At 31.1% G+C, this 19,557-nt stretch overlaps 1 protein-coding gene across 1 annotated transcript in view; it reads right to left on the bottom strand.

The window, feature by feature from the left end:
- LOC114325757 (putative helicase mov-10-B.1) overlaps window positions 1–19,557 on the bottom strand; it is a 181,567-nt gene extending 162,010 nt beyond the window's left edge. Inside the window, exons 1-2 of the mRNA XM_050655359.1 lie at window positions 19,435–19,557; window positions 19,122–19,211 (exon numbers count right to left, since the gene is read on the bottom strand). Of these exons, the coding sequence (XP_050511316.1) occupies window positions 19,122–19,145 (24 nt within the window). The 5' untranslated portion in view covers window positions 19,146–19,211; window positions 19,435–19,557. The remainder of the gene's footprint in view (window positions 1–19,121; window positions 19,212–19,434) is intronic.

Genomic DNA, 19,557 nt, shown 5'->3' with positions numbered 1-19,557 from the left:
CCAATAAAACACAAAACACAAAAAAAAAAACCCCTAAAGTAAATTTTTTATGTTGTTTTTAATACAAAAGCTCAAAAGAGGCGTTTTAATTACAAAAAAAAGTAGATAAATACCTAAAGTATAATTCAATAAGCAATGCAGGGCGATGTAAATATTACCACGTGTAGGCCTCAACAGGGCCGCATTTAGGATTATCTTTTTGTTTAGTCAGAATATATATTGTCGTATAAAATACGAAATTTATATTTTAATTTTGCAAAAGTGCTCGACAAAGAACCTGATTGTTTTAGTTGATATCCGATAATACGAACCATTTATACAGGGCGAAAAACCCAAGAATTTATTTTTTTGCCAACAATTTTATGTACAGAGTGCCTACAAGAAATATAAGTTTTATTTTTAATTTTTGATATACTTAGTTGTGTGTACAATTCCAAAAAGTTTCATAAAAATAATAACAAAAAAATACTCATTACTCAATTATGTTGAAATAATATACAAGGTGTCCCAAAAGTAGCGGAACGGTCGAATATTTCGCGAACTAAACATCGGATCGAAAAACTGAAAAATACGTGTTCAATCATTTTCAAAAATCTATACAATGACATCAAACCCCCATTACACCCCCTGGAGGTGGGGTGGGGAGTAACTTTAAAATCTCAAATGGAAACCCCTAGTTTTTTTGCAGATTTGGATTCGTTACGTAAAAGTAAGCAACTTTTATTCAAGAGATTTTTTCGAACTGTGGATAGATGGCGCTATAATTGAGAAAAACGATTTATCCTGATACCATAGGTATATTATAGAAACGGTCTAATATCTCGACAAATACACTTCCAAATGAGAAAACAAACATAAAAGGTTTTTAATACTTTTCGAAAACCTATCGAATAACACCAAACATGACCCTCCAACTTACCCCCTGGAGGTGGGGTGGGGGTTAACTTTAAAATCTTAAATAGCAACCCCCACTTTTTATTACAGATTCGGATTCGTCATGAAAAATTAAGTAACATATTATTCGTAACATTTTTAGAATTGTTGATAGATGGCGCTTTAATTGGAAAAATACCATTTATTAGCGCCATCTATGCTATTTTAAAAAATTTTTTGAATAAATGTTGCTTAATTTTTCATGACGAATGCGAATCTGCAATAAAAAGTGGGGGTTGCTATTTAAAATTTTAAAGTAACCCCCCACCCCACATCCAGGGGGCGGGTTGAAGGGTCATGTTTGGTGTTTATCGATAAGTTTTAGAAAAATATTAAAAACCTGTTTTTTGGATTCTCATTTGGAAGTGTATTTCTCGAGATATTAGACCGTTTCTATAATTTACCTATGGTATCAGGATAAATCGTTTTTCCCAATTATAGCGCCATCTATCCACAGTTCGAAAAAATGTTTTGAATAAAAGTTGCTTACTTTTACGTAACGAATCCAAATCTGCAATAAAAACTGGGGGTTTCTCTTTGAGATTTTAAAGTTACCCCTTACCCCACCTCCAGGGGGTGTAGTGGGGGTTGGTGTTTGATGGCATTTGATAGATTTTTGAAAATTATTGAATACGTATTTTTCAGTTTTCGATCCGATGTTTATTTCGCAAAATATTCGACCGTTCCGCTAGTTTTGGGACACCCTATATATTATATATTCATAATTAATTATTAATATGTCGTGACTCGTGACTGTTAACTTATCTAAATTTGAAAATTTTGGGGAATGCATATTACTGTAAATGTCATCAGAACTAAACGTAAAGTCAAGCAATGAGGCATGCAAGTCATAGGTTTAATTCCTTGTTTAGATAGGGCGGTTTGCCAACGTAAACGTCGCGATTAACCTGTTTAAACGCTGGTAAACCGCGTAAAACTCGCGGTTGCATATGTACGATTTTGAGCGGTTGCATTTGTTTCTATGTTAACTTGAACCACGGCGGTTGGGTTTTTCAGGTAAACCGCGACGTCGACGTTGGCAAACCGCCTGCATATAAACAAGCCCCAAGGTTCAGCGAAGTGATGATTCGTTTTGTATTCCTTGATCAGCGTAAACACTTCTATCACAAACTTCAACTTTATTGGCCACTTTTTTCAAAATACATATCTTCAACCACTATCCCGGGATTTTCTTGTCTTTCACATTTAAAAACATTTAAAATTATTTCTTTAACTTCAACGCTAAGAGGGCTTCTTTTACTGCGTTTTCGAGGAGGATTCCATGTATTTTCAACCAATTCATCAGCAGAATTAGTGGATGACATTTTTGGTTTCAATATCTGTTTTCTGTTATTGAAATAATACGTGGTTACTACTGTTACGGTAATCACAATCACGTACAAATAGGGTCGTTATACAAATAAAAATATATACTTAAATAGTTTTAAATGGCACGACAAATAATTGCTAATTCAACATTAACAGCATAAATAAAATTTATTGTCGTTTAACCATCAAGACCACTAAAAATTTACTAACTAATCGATTCAAATTACAAAATTTTAATACCGAAATAATACCTACTTAAATCTTGTCCGAACCTGTATGAGCTGCCGACGACGTCGGCAGTAACGAAATAAAGATGGACATTTCGGTTAGTTTTTATATATTTTTGAAGAACTGTTACTTGCATGTATGCAAAAAATATTCATTGATTTTATAAATCGGATCATTTTTTCACATCCTATGTGTTCAGTGATAACAATAATTTATTTACTATGCAATAAACATTAATAGTTGGGAAAAGAAAAAAATTAATAAAGTGTCATAATTATACTGTTACTTATCGGAACGAGTAGACTCATTTGGAACATCTTTAACAATTATCTGCTAAATTTATTGTTGTTTATATGCCCTGCATCGCTTATTGAATTATACTGTAGATAAATCAAACAGATGATTATAATAAATTAAAAAAAGTTTTGAAACACCAATAAAGTAAAGTTTTATTAGTTGATCTTCTTCTTTATAACAATTTTAATTAACTTTGATTTAAAATGCATCTTTTGAGCTTTTTCTACTAAAAAACTTTGCTTTATTGGTGTTTCAAAACTATTTTTTAATTTATTATAATCATTCATATGTTTGATTTACCTATTTATCTACTTTTTTATAATTAAAATGCCTCTTTTGAGCTTTTGTACTAAAAAACAACATAAAAAACTTTACTTTAGTGGTGTTTCAAAACTATTTCTTAAATGCATGAAATGTGTTAGTATGAAAAAATTGAGGATATGGCAACGGTGTTACATGTCAAGCTATTGGGTGCACTAATATACAACCTGTCCAAAAATATCTTTGTCATATTTTCCTATATTTTTTAGCATCTGCATTAATTTTACATGCTGTACTTTTTCGATACCAAGAACCACTCCAGAGAGAGAGAGAGAGAGAGCAATTTGCTTGAGTTATAGTTAACCTTCAATAATGGAGAAGGCACCTTAAGAAGAAGCACATTTTCGAATGCCTTTTTGAAGTCCATTAAGCATGCAAATACATCTTTGGTCACAGCATTTTTGCAATAGGGTGTTTAGTGCACAAAAAGTGCCGCCATGGTTCCCACAGCATTTCTAAAACCAAATTGGGTATCTTCGAGATCTTTGCAATTGCGTCTAATTCTTTTGTAAAGTATTTTTAGGAAAATCTTAAAGAGTGTGGCACTAAATTGATATTCTGAACCTTTTATGGTATTGTTTTTTTAGGTATTGCTACAAAGATGGACTTCAGCTAGTCTGAATTTATGTAAATTAATTTTTTTGATTAATGTAAATGACTTAAAAAATTATAAATATTTCCTTTTTTAGTCTTTACTTTTGTGATATGAGACACTTGACACACCATGAAAAATATGTTTCAATTTTTCAAATTTTCACACACCGAGCTCAAAAGGTTCATCATCACTAGCCTATAATAATTAATTTTGTGGTAGAATGATTGTAACGTGTTATACTGTGACTATTTCTGTTATGCTAAAAGTCAAACACTTGATAATAATAATTAGTTGTCATTAGCCTCTCACTAGAACACAAGTACCTTGTGCAATTTTCGAGCAAGGATGAAATACATTCACATATGATCTTTAAAATCTTAAGACATCGACTTAATGTCGACTAATTTTTAATATAGAATGTAACAAAAATGTAATTTAGAGGTTTTTACACCTATTAAAGTGGCTAGTTACAATTACTTGTACACTGGACGTTTAGAATAGAATAGAATAGAATACTTTATTGGTATAGCTTTACAGCTGCCATCATAAAGATGGATATACACGTCAGATATACAACACAATATAGTCACAGACACATAATCAAATACCTATACATACACTTAAATTTTAGATTTAACATAATGTACATTGATAAATATGAAAATTATTAATATTAGACAGAACTCATAACAGCAATCTAGTTGCTAAGTATTCTTCTACACTGTAGAATGCAAGTGAAGTTTTTAAGTCCAAGAACAACGTTTTTAAAAAGAACTTTATTGACAAGGGACTACTTACTACAGTTAAATGCAAAATAAGAGTGACGCTATACAATGCAAAAGTTTATTTATAAGCTCGGTGACGCCGAGGTGTGGTCGAGGTGAAGCTTGCTGACGCTGTCCTTTTATTATTGGTGATTTAGCAGTTCTGGTTTCTTAACTCCTCCGGGGCTAGATGAGAACTATGGGGTGGCATAGTTCGAAGAAATGGAAAATTTTCTGGTACCTTCTTTTCTTGTTCTGTGGATTCTTTTGGTGATTCTGGATTCGTATTTTTCCTGTATATTTGCCAAATGGTGTAGACAAGGAAAATGATTGCTATGACATATAAAATTATGGTATAAAAACTGACATGTTGAAAATGAATGGGAACTGTGTCTAGATTGTCTATTTTGTTTTCTTGATCTGCTAAAGCACTTTGAACATTATTTAATTCGTCTAATTTTATCGAGTCTATTTTTATTGTTTTAAAGTTTAGATCACTGACCGGGGTTTTTAGTAACACTTCTAAATTTGGCAGTTCCATTTTAACAAAGTTTGGAGTTTTTAGTTCAAATGATTTTAAAACGTAATTGTCTATATAAATTTCGCACGCACTATTGAGTTCGATTAAGTAACTACCGTTTAATGGAATATTGTCCGAATTTTTGTCGCATTTTTGAATACTAATCACTTTGTTTAGAGTTATTACGATCCACTTATTGTTTTCAAGTTTTTGAATTTTTATATTGTTAATTTCTGTTGGCACTGATTGACATTGATTTACAAATTTTGAGTACTGTATTAGTTGAACTTCGCAAGGGGCTGTTGGTGTTACTTCAATGGACTGGACATCGTGGCATAAATATTCTTCTTCTAACAATTTTTGACACTGAACGTTGGCAAGTGCATATTGGTATCGATTGGAAAGTAGGAACTTGGATTTTGGAATAATTGTTCTAAAATGAGTTTGGTATCGGGTCGGAAAGGAATAAAGATGATAATAATCATGGTCATTGATCTCAACAATGGGTAATTCAAGTACAAAAATTATTTTATTTGCTTTACTATAACTTTTTATCTTTATTATTTTTTCGAACAACAAAATATTTTGCAAAGATAATTCAAAAGGGAATTTGTTATTTTTAAGGAATTTACTAACGTTTAATATTTCGAGAAATAGTTCATCTGGGTCGGCTATCGAATTATGAAATGTATTTAGTTTTGAAAAGCTGATAGCAACTTCGATTTTTTCTAGAAGATCATAAATAATTTGGAAACTAGTGTAAAATTGCGATACAAGTCTTTCTAGTGCAAAATAATGAAATGTCTCAACTTTTTCTACTTTTATATCTTTAATTAAGTTTTGAACTTCTGTTATGCGTGAACTTAAAATTAACTGGTTATGAGCTAAGATTTTTGTATTATTTTCAAAATTCTTTATTGAAGATCTTAATAAGGTGATTTGATTTTTAACTATAGTTTTAATATTATTTTGATTATTTGTTAGAGTTGATATAGCGTCGTCGTAGCGTTTTGCATCGTTTTGGTCTAGGTTTCCGGTTATAAATTTTATTGCGGAACCTACACCATCAAATAGAGATCTTTTAGATCTGGTATTCCAAAAGGGATTTAATTGTCTTAATTCGAGATAAATTTTGTTTTCTAAAATTTGGATTAAATGATAGGAGTCTTGAAATTCTTTATTAAAGCTTAGAATTTGGGAAGTATTTGAAAGGGTATTTATCATGGAATCATATTGATTTTGTAGAGTAAGGAAATTTGTAGAAATGTTTGTAATGTCATAGATATGTATAAAAGTCCAAACATCTGTCTGAATTCGGGCTGTGCCTAAATGAAGGGGTAAAAGTCCGGGATTGTCGTTTAAGTTATGGAATTTGGATGTGTCTCGTCTTGCGTCGACGTTTGTTGTCCAGAGGGTGAACCTGCAACGGGAGGTTTCTTTAGTTCTTTAATATGTATAATTTCTGTCTGGTTAATGTCTTTTTTATATTTAAGTCTTTGTCGTACAAGTTCTACTCGGTTTCTGTCAAGAATTTTGGTTATTTTGTAGGGACCTAAGTATGGTTGATGTTTTTTGTTACGTTTTTGGGTATTAACTTTATAAACTACTTGTCCAATTTTAAATTCTGAATTTATTTCTCCTTGATCATTTCTTTTATCAATTACTTTAGTTTTGTTTTGTGTTAGGTTTTCATGTACATTTTGGTAAACGTGTTTTAGTTTGTCTTTATGATTATTTATATATTCTGAATAGAAATTTTGAGAAAGAAATAGTTCGTTGGGGTTTCTAGAATCCGTATGTCCGAAAGTTAGTTCAAATGGGGTAAATTTTGTGGAACTATGAATAGAATTATTGTAAGCTATAAGAGCATAGTCCATTAGGTCATCTTCGTTAGGATACGTTTGTTTTAGAAGTCTTAAATGTTCGATTAATGTAGAGTGTATTCGTTCAGCTATTGAATTTGATTCATGGTGGCCAGGAGTAGTAAAATGAACTTTGATTTTGTGAATTGCTAATAAATCTTTTATTACTTCATTATTAAATTCTCTACCTTTGTCTGCTACTATTAATTGGGGAATGCCAAAAGAAGTGAAGTATTTTATTAAGGATTTCGTAATGTGAATTGCGTTTTTACCTGGAATAGAATAAGCTTGAGCAAATTTAGTAAATGCATCTGTGAGGGTCAAATATTTGTTACCGTCATATGTAAAAATATCTATATGAATAATTTGAAAAGGTTTGCTGGCGGTTTCCGTAAGCATTAGTGGGACATAAGGGGTGTGTCTACCATATTTATTTTTTTGGCAAATAGAACATTCGTTAATGTAATTAGTAATAGTTGTCTTCATATTTTTCCAGTAATAATTTTGACGTAATTTTTCAAATGTTTCGTTAATTCCTCTATGGTTAGTTTTTCCTTCGTGGTAGTTTTTTAATAAAATTATTTGTTCCTCTTCGTTTGCTACTGTATTAATTAATCTAGTGCATTTAATTAGTTTCGGACCATTTTCAGAAAAATGTTTTAGGTAATATTTATTAAAATCATTATACAGGTTGTCTTTACTGAAGTACAAATAAAATGTAGTGTTAAGGTCTGTGTATGCCATAAGAAATTCAAAAATATCTTTTTCATTATCAGTTTCAGGGATTTTTACTTTAATTATTTTATGGTTTTGATAAGTTTCATGAGTTATATCGGTTTTTGGGTAAACGTTAGGGTATACTAAGATTTGGTGAACTTTGTTATTTATTATTTCGTCTAAAATGGGTATTCCTTGATTCGTTGTTTCGTTTGCGGTTGTATGTTGTGTAGATTCGTCTGAGCTTTCGTCTTGTGTATTTATTTTGTCTGGAGGTATTCTTATATCAGAAATAATGTTAATTTTTCTTGAGTCGTTATTGTTACTTGTTGAAGGTTGTTGGTCTAATGGATTCTCTGCAAAATTTTGGAGGTACTTTAAAATATCTTCGTCTACGTCTCCAGGATTATTTATTATTGATTCATCTTCTAATGCGTTAATTGTAATGCGAGATAAACAGTCTGCGTTTGTATTATGTTTTCCTTTTTTATAAATAATTTTATAATCGTATTCTTCTAGTTTTAGACGCCAACGTATTAATTTTGAGTTTGGCTCCTTTAGACTAAAAAGCCAAGATAATGGTTTGTGATCCGTGTAAATGAAAAATTTTCTTCCGTAAAGGTATGGTCTAAAATGTTTACAGGCCCATACAATTGCTAATAGCTCCTTTTCTATAGTTGAATAATTTGTCTCTGATTTATTTAGTGTTCTTGAGGCGTATGCGATGGGTCGATCATTTGGTACATTTCCTTGTGATAATACGGCTCCAATTGCATAATTGCTAGCATCTGTCGTTAATATAAATGGTTCGCTAAAATTTGGGTATTGTAAAATAGGATCATTTGTTAATATTTGTTTGCAAGTTTCAAAACAGTCAATAAAATCTTTATCGTGGTTTACTTTAGAACCTTTTTTCAAACATTTGGTCATTGGTTTAGTAATTTTTGCAAAATCTTTTATAAATCGTCTATAGTAACCTAGTAATCCTAAAAAGCTTTTTATTTCAGTTTGGGTTTTTGGAATGGGAAATCTCTTTATAGCTGCGATTTTATCAGGGTTTGGTTTTACGCCTTGAGGGGTAATTACATGTCCTAAATACATAACTGTTTTTTGTAAAAATTCTGACTTGTCTAATTGTACCTTTAAATTACTTTTTCTAAGTCTTTCGAAAACTATTTTTAATTTTTCAAGGTGCTCTTGTAAAGATGTGCTATAAATTAAAATATCGTCTAAATATACTATACATGTTTCGTCTGTTAGTCCTCTTAAAACATTGTCTATTACTCTCTGAAAAGTTGAGGGTGCATTTTTCAAACCAAAAGGCATTCTTTTAAATTGAAAGTGACCTTGTGGGGTACTAAAGGCTGTTTTTTCAACATCTTGTGGGTCTACTTCTATTTGGTGGAAGCCACTTGCAAGATCTAGTGTCGAAAAATAATTTGCTCTTCCTAATTTATCTAAAATTTCTGTTATGTTTGGTAATGGGTATTTATCATCTACGGTTCTCTCGTTTAACTTTCTGTAATCTATTACTAGACGCCATTTTCTTTTTCCTGTAGCATCTTGTTTTTTCGGGACCACCCAAATGGGACTCGAAAACGCTGAATTGCTATCTTCTATTATACCTTCTGCTAACATCTTATTTATTTGGGATTTAACTTCTTCTCGGTGAACTTCCGGGAAACGATATGATTTTGTATATATTGCAGAATCATCAGTAACTTTAATTTTATGTTTAATACTATTAGTAAAACTTAAGGGTATGCCTTCACAATAAAATATGTCTCTATATTGGAAACAAAGATTTCTTAGTAATTCTTTTTCTTCTTTGTTGCAATGATTTATCCTTATATTTTTTAAATTCCTTTTTAACATATTATCATCATTAATAGACGTTTCTTCGTCAGTTTCCATCTTTCTTATAAAATTAGTATTTACTATATCTAATGGTTCTATATCTAAGGGTTCAATATCACTTAACGTTGTCTTATATTCGCTCATATTCGTAATAGTGGTTATAGCAAAATTATTTTTTACGTTAACTACTGCTTTGGGCATTTCGATTCCTTTACCGAAATTTTTATATTCTAGTATACCTAATCCTTCATTTAATTTTACCGGTATTTTGACTATTTGCTTAGTTCTAGGGGGAATAATTATTGTATGATTAAAAGTTGCTTTGGGATATAATATATTCTTTTTACTGGGTTCAAAAATTATGGGTATTGTTACATAAGGCGTTTTCATTTGTCTCGTGTTGACATTAATTGAAGCTTTTAATTTTTGTAATAAATCTATACCAATTAATCCATCAAAATTTTCGCTAAATTTAAAAACATAAAACTTATTATATTGGTTTACTTTAAAAATGTTAAAAGCTGGAATATTAATTATTTCATTGTGCGTAGAAATTCCGTGAGCCGTCTGTATATTAAAATTTTCGTAAGAAATAAAATTTTTATAATATTTATGCGCTAAGTGTGGGGAAATTAAACTTTTGGAAGACCCTGTATCTAATAAAAATCTGGCATTGAGTTCTGGTATAATAATATGTGGTAAATCTGCTATCGTTGTATTTAAGTATATTATGTCGGATTGTAATTTTCTTGGGTCATGCAAAAATTTACGTTTTCAACATTTTGAGTTGGATTGTGATATGATCTTTCATTTGTGTTGTCTTGAGTTTGATAAGGACTGGATTGAGTTTCATAATTGTTCTCGTAAGGCGGTAATGAATAGGGTAATGAACTTTGAGTCGGGTATTCGTAATCAGTGGGAATATTATTATTTTCAAAGGGATTTTCGAATTGTATTTGATCGTTATTAATTTGTTGATTAAATAATTGCGTGGAAGTAAAATGTGGTTTAGATCTTAAAGAAGTATTTCGTGAATTTGTATCCATCGGTTCTGGCTGGTATTGATTTTGATTTTGAGGTTGATTATTAACATTTCTTTGTTGAAAATTAGGATTATTATTATGGAAGTATCTTGGTCGAAAATTAGAATTATTATTGTCGAAATTTCTTGGGTTGAAGTTAGAATTATAATTATTGAAATTTCGGAAATGATTTTGGTGTGGTTGAAAAGTATTGTTAGGATTAAAATTATTATTCTGGTATTGCGGTCTGATATTTTGATATCGGTAAGGTGGAAATCTCATATTAGGGCGATTTTGTTGAAAATTATTTCTAGGAATAAAAGTTTGATTAGTATTATTGTTTCTCATAGGAGTATGTCTCGATGAGGGTCTAAAAGAATTTTGTGAGTTTAAATTATTTCCGCGTTGTAACGAATATAGAAAATTCTCTTCTTCGATAACGAAGCACATAGCTTTCTCTAAACTGTCTGGGTTTCTCAATCTAATATTTGTTTGTAACGATAAGGGTAAGCCTCTAATGTAAGTTTTTAAACATAAGTCATCGTAACTTTGTATTCTAATTAATTTTTCTGGTGCTTTAATATTAAGGGTATTTAATTTTTGTGCTACTAAACTACGTGTTTCTTGACAACGCATGCCAAAATTATAAGGGGTTTCATTTTTGAAAGGCCTCAACGTTATCAGGTCTTGGATAAGGCAATCGAGATCTCTCTGATCTCCAAAACTAAGATTTAGGGCATCTTTTACAAGTTGCCATGTATTTAATTCTGTCCTAGAGCCTATTAACATTTGAGCTCTTCCATTTAATTTACCTAATATAGCTCGAAGTAAAAATGTATTCAAGGTGCCATCTGTTTGGCTAGCAAAATTAGTTATTAAATTTTCACAATTTTCAATAAATATGGTTAAAGTATGTGGATTACCATCATATGCTGGAATAGAATCTAAGTATAGTTTTAACAATTGGTAGTTTGTTTGAGCCATTTCGTTATCTTTATTACTATTTGGTTCTAAAATTGAATTTAATTCTGCTACAAGGCTACTTAAATCTAAATTACTATCAGTTTCACTCATTAAATATTTATTCTTTTTGTTCAGATACTATATCAAATTGTAATAAAATATTAAATATATTTCACTTCAATATAATCAAATATTTTCAAAAATATAATAATATAATATAATAATAATATTCTTTTTCTTATTTAAAATAAAAATCTTTGTAAAATCATAAAATCTTAAAAAAAATCATTTACTGTCGTTAGCTCTCTGACTATAAGTATTCTCAAATATGCATAGGAAAATATAAAATGGAATAATAAAATGGAAAAAATAGGAAACACTTACATTAAAATGTAGAATTTCAACATTTCTGCCTATAGGATTCGACGATTTTGTTCTTCTCCCAGGTCTCGTTGAACTACTGTTTAAAATCTACTGCCTCTAGGGTTCGACGATTCTTGTTCTCTCCCCAGGTCTTGGTGATACCTTGTCTAAAGCTGATCTTGGACACTTTCACAAAAAGTTCGGTTTTCCGGTAAATCGTTAAAACGAAAAACTACTCGCGAAATCGTTCGATTTTTGTAACGTAATTTTGCGACGTAATTCCCGAAAAATCCTACTGACTGCGCCAGTGAAGTTTTTAAGTCCAAGAACAACGTTTTTAAAAAGAACTTTATTGACAAGGGACTACTTACTACAGTTAAATGCAAAATAAGAGTGACGCTATACAATGCAAAAGTTTATTTATAAGCTCGGTGACGCCGAGGTGTGGTCGAGGTGAAGCTTGCTGACGCTGTCCTTTTATTATTGGTGATTTAGCAGTTCTGGTTTCTTAACTTGCATGTTTACATAGTATACTTTTCACAATTCTTTTGAATTTCACCGGATGCAAAGATCTAACTTCATTTGGAAGATGATTATATAGCCTGACCCCCACATAATCTGTGGACTTCTCAAATTTGGATAGTTTGTGACCAACAGTAACAAACTGATTGGCATTCCTAGTTGAGTATGCATGTAAATCAGAATTTCTCTTGAATGAATGTAAATTATGCTTAATATACAATATGGATTTCAAGATATATATGGAAGGCAACGGTAAGATATTGTTATTAATGAAAACTTGCTTACAAGTATGCCCAAAAGGAATATTGAAGATAAGTCTAATAATTCTCTTCTGTTTAATAAACACTGTGTCTGATTTTGTGGAATTACCCCATAACGTAACATTATAAGTAAGGTGACAATAAACCAAAGAATAATATACATTAATGAGAGTTTTAATACTGAGTGTTCTCTTCAACTGTACTAAAGCATAGAATGAACAATTTAGTTTCTTATTAACATATTCAACGTGAACATCCCAACTCATAAACTGGTCCAAGAATACACCTAAAAATTTTATGTTTGGAATATTTACAATTTCAGGAATAGACACAACTGGCATATTTCGTTTGCATCTAAAATGTATATACGATGTTTTATCAATATTCAGTTGTAGCAAGTTTTGTGTACACCATGTTTGGAATAATCTGATAACCCTTGACACTCTATTTTGAAGCTCTACGTATGTATGTGCTGATACAATCACAGATGAGTCATCTGCGTACATTACAATGTGGTCATGAGTAATATGATCGGGTAGGTCATTGACAAAAATAAGAAATAGCAGTGGTCCCAACACAGATCCCTGCGGCACTCCTACATCTACACTGAAGATGTCTGACCTTTCCTTGTTTAATTCAACATAGAATTTCCTCTCCAGAAGATATGAGTTCAATAAATTTAACATGTTACCTCTTATTCCGTGGACATACAATTTGTTAAGGACAAATTCAAATTTAAGACTGTCGAATGCTCTGGAAAGATCAAAGAAGATACCCACTACAAGAAGACCATCATCAAGGTGCCTATAGACAGATTCCATAAATACTTCAGTAGCCCCCTCTGTTGATCTTCCGGATCGAAAGCCATGCTGTTCTGAACACAGTGCATTATTTTTGTCCAAAAACTGTATGATCCTAGTGTAGTAAGCTCGTTCAAAAATTTTTGAAATTACATTTAACAAAGAAATAGGTCTATAATTATCAATACAAGTGTGATCGGATTTTTTATATACTGGAACAATTTTACTTAATTTTAGGTTTTCAGGAAATTCACCTGTGTTGTATACTAGGTTAATTAAATATGCCAGCGGTTCTGATATAACATCCTTGATGTGTTTGATCATTCTTGTGTTTAATTCATCATTTCCAAAAGAATGTTTATTTTTAAGACCACAAATAATATCAAGAACCTCATCAGATGTTACTGGAAAATAAACAAAACTGTCTATAGTCCACCTATGTGATAAAGTACAGTTTTGAGGGTTATTGTCAAGCCTATTTTTTAGTGCATTATTTCTGTCATTGAAATGGCATGCAAAATATTGAGCTAAATTTTTATCATCAGATATTAGTTTGTCTTCAATTTTGAGTTTAATTTTATTAGTACTTTGCTTTCTCCCTATAGTTTTATTTACTATACTCCACATAGTTTTTTGTTTATTATTACTACTTACAATTTGAAGATAATTGAATTCCCTTTTCTTTTCAGCAATAAGATTATTGTATTCCTTCTTGGTAGCTTTATACTCATTCCAGATGTTACTATTATTAGAGTTTTTAGCTTCATTAAATAGGTTTTTTAATTGTTTACTCCTAGCATATATGTCATGATCAACCCAACCTTTACTTTTATGCACGTCCTTACCTATTTTACTTTTAAGGGGACAGTTTGAAGTAATAGCAAAGTTTAAAGTATCCATAAATTCGATAAAAGCGTTATTAGTATTACTTTCATTGTATACCTCGCAAAAACCAATCCTCATTAAGTCTTGTTTTAGGATGTCTAAATTATTATCATTTAAACACCTAAAACACTGCTGTTTTATATTAGATTCCATCCTATCCTGATTACGACCTACAACAATGTCAAAAATAATGGCAAGATGGTCACCCATATTGGGTTGATTGACTTGACAAGTATGATTCATAGTGATATTATTAGTAGCAATGTAGTCAATTTTTGTTTTTGTTACTTTATTGTTATTCATGAAAATACGTGTTGGTATATTTGGGATATTAAGAGACAAACCAAACGATTGAAAAAGATCATCTAATCGAAGTTTTTCATTGCTCTGAATTAAGTAGTTGATATTAAAGTCTCCACAGAGATAAATTTTATCAACACGGTTGTGAAAATGACCTAAAATATTAAAACAATTATTTATAAAAGAATCTAGATTGCTGTTAGGCGTTCTGTACACATTAATGACTAGAAATTTACAGTTACTGATTAAAATAGTCACAGCACAACATTCAAAGCTTTCTTCCTCAGAGAATTTACGGCAATCAACGACTGAGACTGCATACTTGTCTGTCCCAGATTTAGATAAAATAAGAGTTCCACCATGTATTTTATTTTTTCTAGTAAAATGGGTTACAAAAGTGTACCCTGGGATATAAATAAGATTAATATTATCCTCATTACACCAGTGCTCCTGAATACATAGAATGTCAGGTTTTTCAGCATTAGAAAAAAGCTCAAGATTTAAAAGTTTGTTTGTTAAACATTGTACATTAACCGAGATTAACTTCAATTTAAAGTCATTTACTATACGTGAAATAGTTGTATTGCTTGAGGACCCACCTAATGCGACAGCGTCCTCCTCATCTTGAAAAACGAGACTAATGCTCCGCTGGGCCAGATTTCTCGCTTCCATGCATTCTTAATTAAGTCTCGTCTAATGGTCACTTTCATGGATGCATATATGTCAGGTTTTTTGGACTGATGGATTTCGCATTTTACGCCATCTAAATGATTTTCCAGGAACTTTTCTAATTGCTCCGGTTTTGTATCAGGCTTTAGGCGAGTCACATGTAGGTTGATCATTTGTGGAACAGCCTCAATGTTGCAAGGTGACTCGGTACTTCCAACTAAGAACTTCCTCTTTTTTCTATGAGCTACCTGTGTCCACGCACCGTTGCTTGAAGACTCTGAAAGAACCGGAGCATTATTTTCAGTGTTCAACAGATTATGTAAAACAGTTTGAGTTTTGGCTTCTTGCATTGCGGCACTCATTTGTCTTGATGTAATGTATTTTTTTTTCATTTGGCACTTCATTTCCAAAGTTTGTCGATGTTGAGGATCGCGCTAGCGTTCCGTCTGCAGGAATTTTAGTCACTACTAATTCAGTTTGTTTACTATTAGTAAGGTCATTAACATTTTGTAGTTGTTTATCATCTTTACCAGGGGAAGTCCAGTTTTTTCTTTTGTCAACGTTAATTACCTTGAATTCAGGTTCTTTAGTTTTTTGTTTTACTTTTTCTTCAAGGAGCTCGTTAGTTCTTTTTAACAATTGATTATTATCAAATAAAATTTTATATTTTTCCTCTTTTTCACTTAAAATTGTTTTTAGAAAATCAATTTCCAACTGTAGGATATGTGCATTTACCTCTTGAGTATGACTTACTGAGTTTCCTTTGGGATTTTCAGATTGTTCACATGTCTCACATACAATTCTAGTATCACATAACTTTATACATTTCTGCTTTTTTCTTGATGAACAAGATAAATGAAAAATACTTCCACATTTTATGCACACTATAACGTTAGTAGTTTTCTGGCAACATTTGAATGCTTTTTCCTTAAAATTCTCATCATTTACAGAGAGGAGTAATTTCACGTGCGCATCGTTCGGCGCCATCTTGATATTTTTTTTTTTTTTTTTTTTTTTTTTTTTTTTTTTTTTTTTTTTTTTGATGATGATGGTTTACACTGATGATGGTCAGTTTGACCGAAAACGTTTTGTACTTCCACTCCCTTGTGGATAAATTTTAAGAATTTTAATAAATTCATATGCCTACATACAACAGAAGTGTTTACTTTATTCCACGTTGTTATATCGAAGATATATAGCCAACTACAGGGTTTACCCCTTTTTAAAGTTTTAATAATAATTAGTCTTGACTACTGCTTAAGTTATATTAACTTATATAGTAAAAATGAGAATAGGTAATGGTCCTTATAGTAAATGCTAAATTAAAAGCTTTTCAGTATTCTACACAAGAAGTTAATTTAAAAGATCCTTAAATTACATACAAGTAAATGCATGAAATAAAGAATTTACAAATTTAAGTAATGGATAATAGTACATTATATACCGCGGGACTGAAGTAGTACATTTAATCCTGAAGGTAAAGTTTATGGCCCGACCGCAGGGAGGGCCATAATTTACCTGAAGGATTAAATGTACTTCAGTCGCAAGGTATATACGATACTTTTCGTACTTCCGGTATGATTTTATTAATTATTTCAATAATTTCAATCAGTTTTTTCTCTCTTCAACTCATTTAATAAACTGTCTTTAAAATAAGTTACCATAGTAACATTGCGTTGTGACAGTTATAATTTAGAAACATTGTCATTACTAGTGTCATTGTAAAGAAACATTGTTATTGATAATTATTGGTATCATGAGTGAAGAAGGTGTATCTGATATTGATAAAAGAGCAGCCGAAGTAGGTGAAGAATTGTTACCACCGAAATCTAGAAAACTATACGAGCAGCAGTACGATGCTTTTAAAAAGTGGTGCCGCTTAAAAAATGTGAGACAACCTACTGAAAATGCGCTGTTAGTCTACTTCGATGATAAATCAAAAGCGGTTTGTGCCTCAACTCTCTGGGCACATTACTCAATGCTGAAATCGGTTATTAACATTAGAGAAGATATTGATATAAGTAAATTTCCAAAATTATTAGCTTTTTTGAAGAGAAGAAATGAGGGATTTAAGCCAAAGAAGTCAAGAATTCTCACGTCTGAGCAGGTAGATCAGTTCTTACGGGAGGCTCCGGATGATAAATATTTAATGCTTAAGGTAAATTTGGAAATTTGTTTATATTCAGAAATTTTAAGAAATCAATTTTTTTGTAGGTTGCACTTATTTTGGGCGTTGCGGGAGCTTGTCGTGGAAAAGAGTTGGTTGATTTAGAAATCGACGATGTGAGAGATTTGGGCGATTCCTTCCTAATTGCGATTAGAAACACCAAAAATAAAATTGACCGAAATTTTGTGATCAAAAATTCAGAAAACAGTGCCATCAGTTTTGTGGCGATATTTCGGAAATATGTGGCATTGCGAAAGGCAGGGACAACTCATTCAAAATTTTTTGTTCAATACATCAACAAAGAATGTACTACGCGAGTAGTAGGAAAAAACATGTTTGGTACAATTCCACGGCAAATAGCAGCTTTCTTGAAATTAGAAAATGCGACGTCTTATACGGGACATTGTTTTAGACGCACATCTGCGTCTTTGTTAGCTGATTCGGGAGCAACAATAGACGTGCTGAAGAGACATGGAGGATGGAAATCCTCCAACGTGGCCGAGGGATATATTGAATCGTCTATTAAAAATAAACAAAAAATTTCAGATAAAATATTTGGTCAAGTCGCCGATTCGTCCACTATAGTTATGCCACAGTCCTCATTCTCGCTTCCTGTTTCCGCAGGATCTTCGAAACAAACACCAGTTCAATATGAAAAGGACCTATCTGTTACTCGTCAGTTACCTGCTGCATTAACCCAGGAAAGACTGGTCAATATGACGAACTGTCACAATATTAATTTGAATATTAACGTTAATTACCATTCTAATTAATTATATTTTTCAATAAAATATCCCTTAAATTCGTTTGTTTGTGATTTAATCGTTCCGGGAGTTTCGTCAATATTTAATCCCGGAGGGATTAAATGTGACACTTTAGTACCTGTCACAAGGGAGTGAAGTTGTCACTTTAGGCCCGGAAGTACGAAAAAAGTTTTGAGAGAATTTGGCATATTCATAAATTACAGAAAATAATAGAAAAATATACAACTCCAGACTTGCCAGACTAAACCCATGAGTCATTTATACAAAAATTCATATCAACAGAAATTGATAATACCAGTATCTAAATCTACAAAAACAATATTAATAATACATAAAAGATAACCAATATTGGAAATATGAAGATAAGGAATGCAAATATCAAACCTTTATTGTTCTAATGACAAATGAATACACGATATTAAAGTAGATCTTATGCCTACATATTAGAGACAAAAAATTTTAGTAAGTACTTGTAGTACTAAAATTAGTTAGTAAACTTAGTTTAGTACATACTAATATCTATTCATAAAAAATTTGTTACCTATAGGTAGGTATAGCTGTATGCTGCAAGATAAAGGTTTAAATATAGAGATTGGCTATACTAAAAATAACAAAATATGGCATTTAAACAAAATTATTCATATTATTCCTTACTTTCCAAACTCAAGTAAAAAAAGAAAAAAAATATATTTTGAAGAATATTTATTTTAAAAATATATTTTGAGGCGTTTATTTATACGCCTCGCCTCATGTTGTTTTATTTTACTATTATAAATTATTGTACTAAACTTTTTTACTGAAATTGCTGACCACATTTTTTATTTAATTATTAGCAAATCAAAATTTTTGTTACTTCCCGTTTTTATAATCAATAAGTACATTTTATGAAAATATTCAAATATAAACGATTTATATTATAATATTATTATACTATTTATAAGCTGAAAACTATGTTAAAACTATACATAATTTCGGGGACTTACCCGCTGATTCCTTGGCGCGGCCATGATGATGAATAATCACTCAAGTCTGATAAAGAACTGATTTATACTCATACGGCAACGTTTATCAACCTGTAATTACGATAAAATGATTAACAAAGTTTAGACTCAACGTTTTTATGAAAAAAATATTGCACTATTGCACTAGACCACTTCCAAAACAAAACTGACTGCAATCTAGTAACCTTGAATTTGACTTGTAGTTGTATTACTCATAATAGATATGAGAAGTTCTTGGGAATATGAGTTGAGATTTTTTTATTTATAAGTTTGTAATAAATAATACAAAAATCACCTCCAGAATATTCATTAAAACCTAAAATTATCACTTAACTACAGCTACACTACTATAAACATTAAACTAAACAGAACTATAACCTATCCTAATTTTATGATACACACAAAAATGAACTACTCT

This window comes from Diabrotica virgifera, chromosome 7 (genome assembly GCF_917563875.1).
Source record: "Diabrotica virgifera virgifera chromosome 7, PGI_DIABVI_V3a".
In the NCBI taxonomy this organism is placed as follows: domain Eukaryota; kingdom Metazoa; phylum Arthropoda; class Insecta; order Coleoptera; family Chrysomelidae; genus Diabrotica; species Diabrotica virgifera.
The sequence above is the reverse complement of the archived record's forward strand: the minus strand, read 5'-3'. Positions and strand labels throughout refer to the sequence as shown.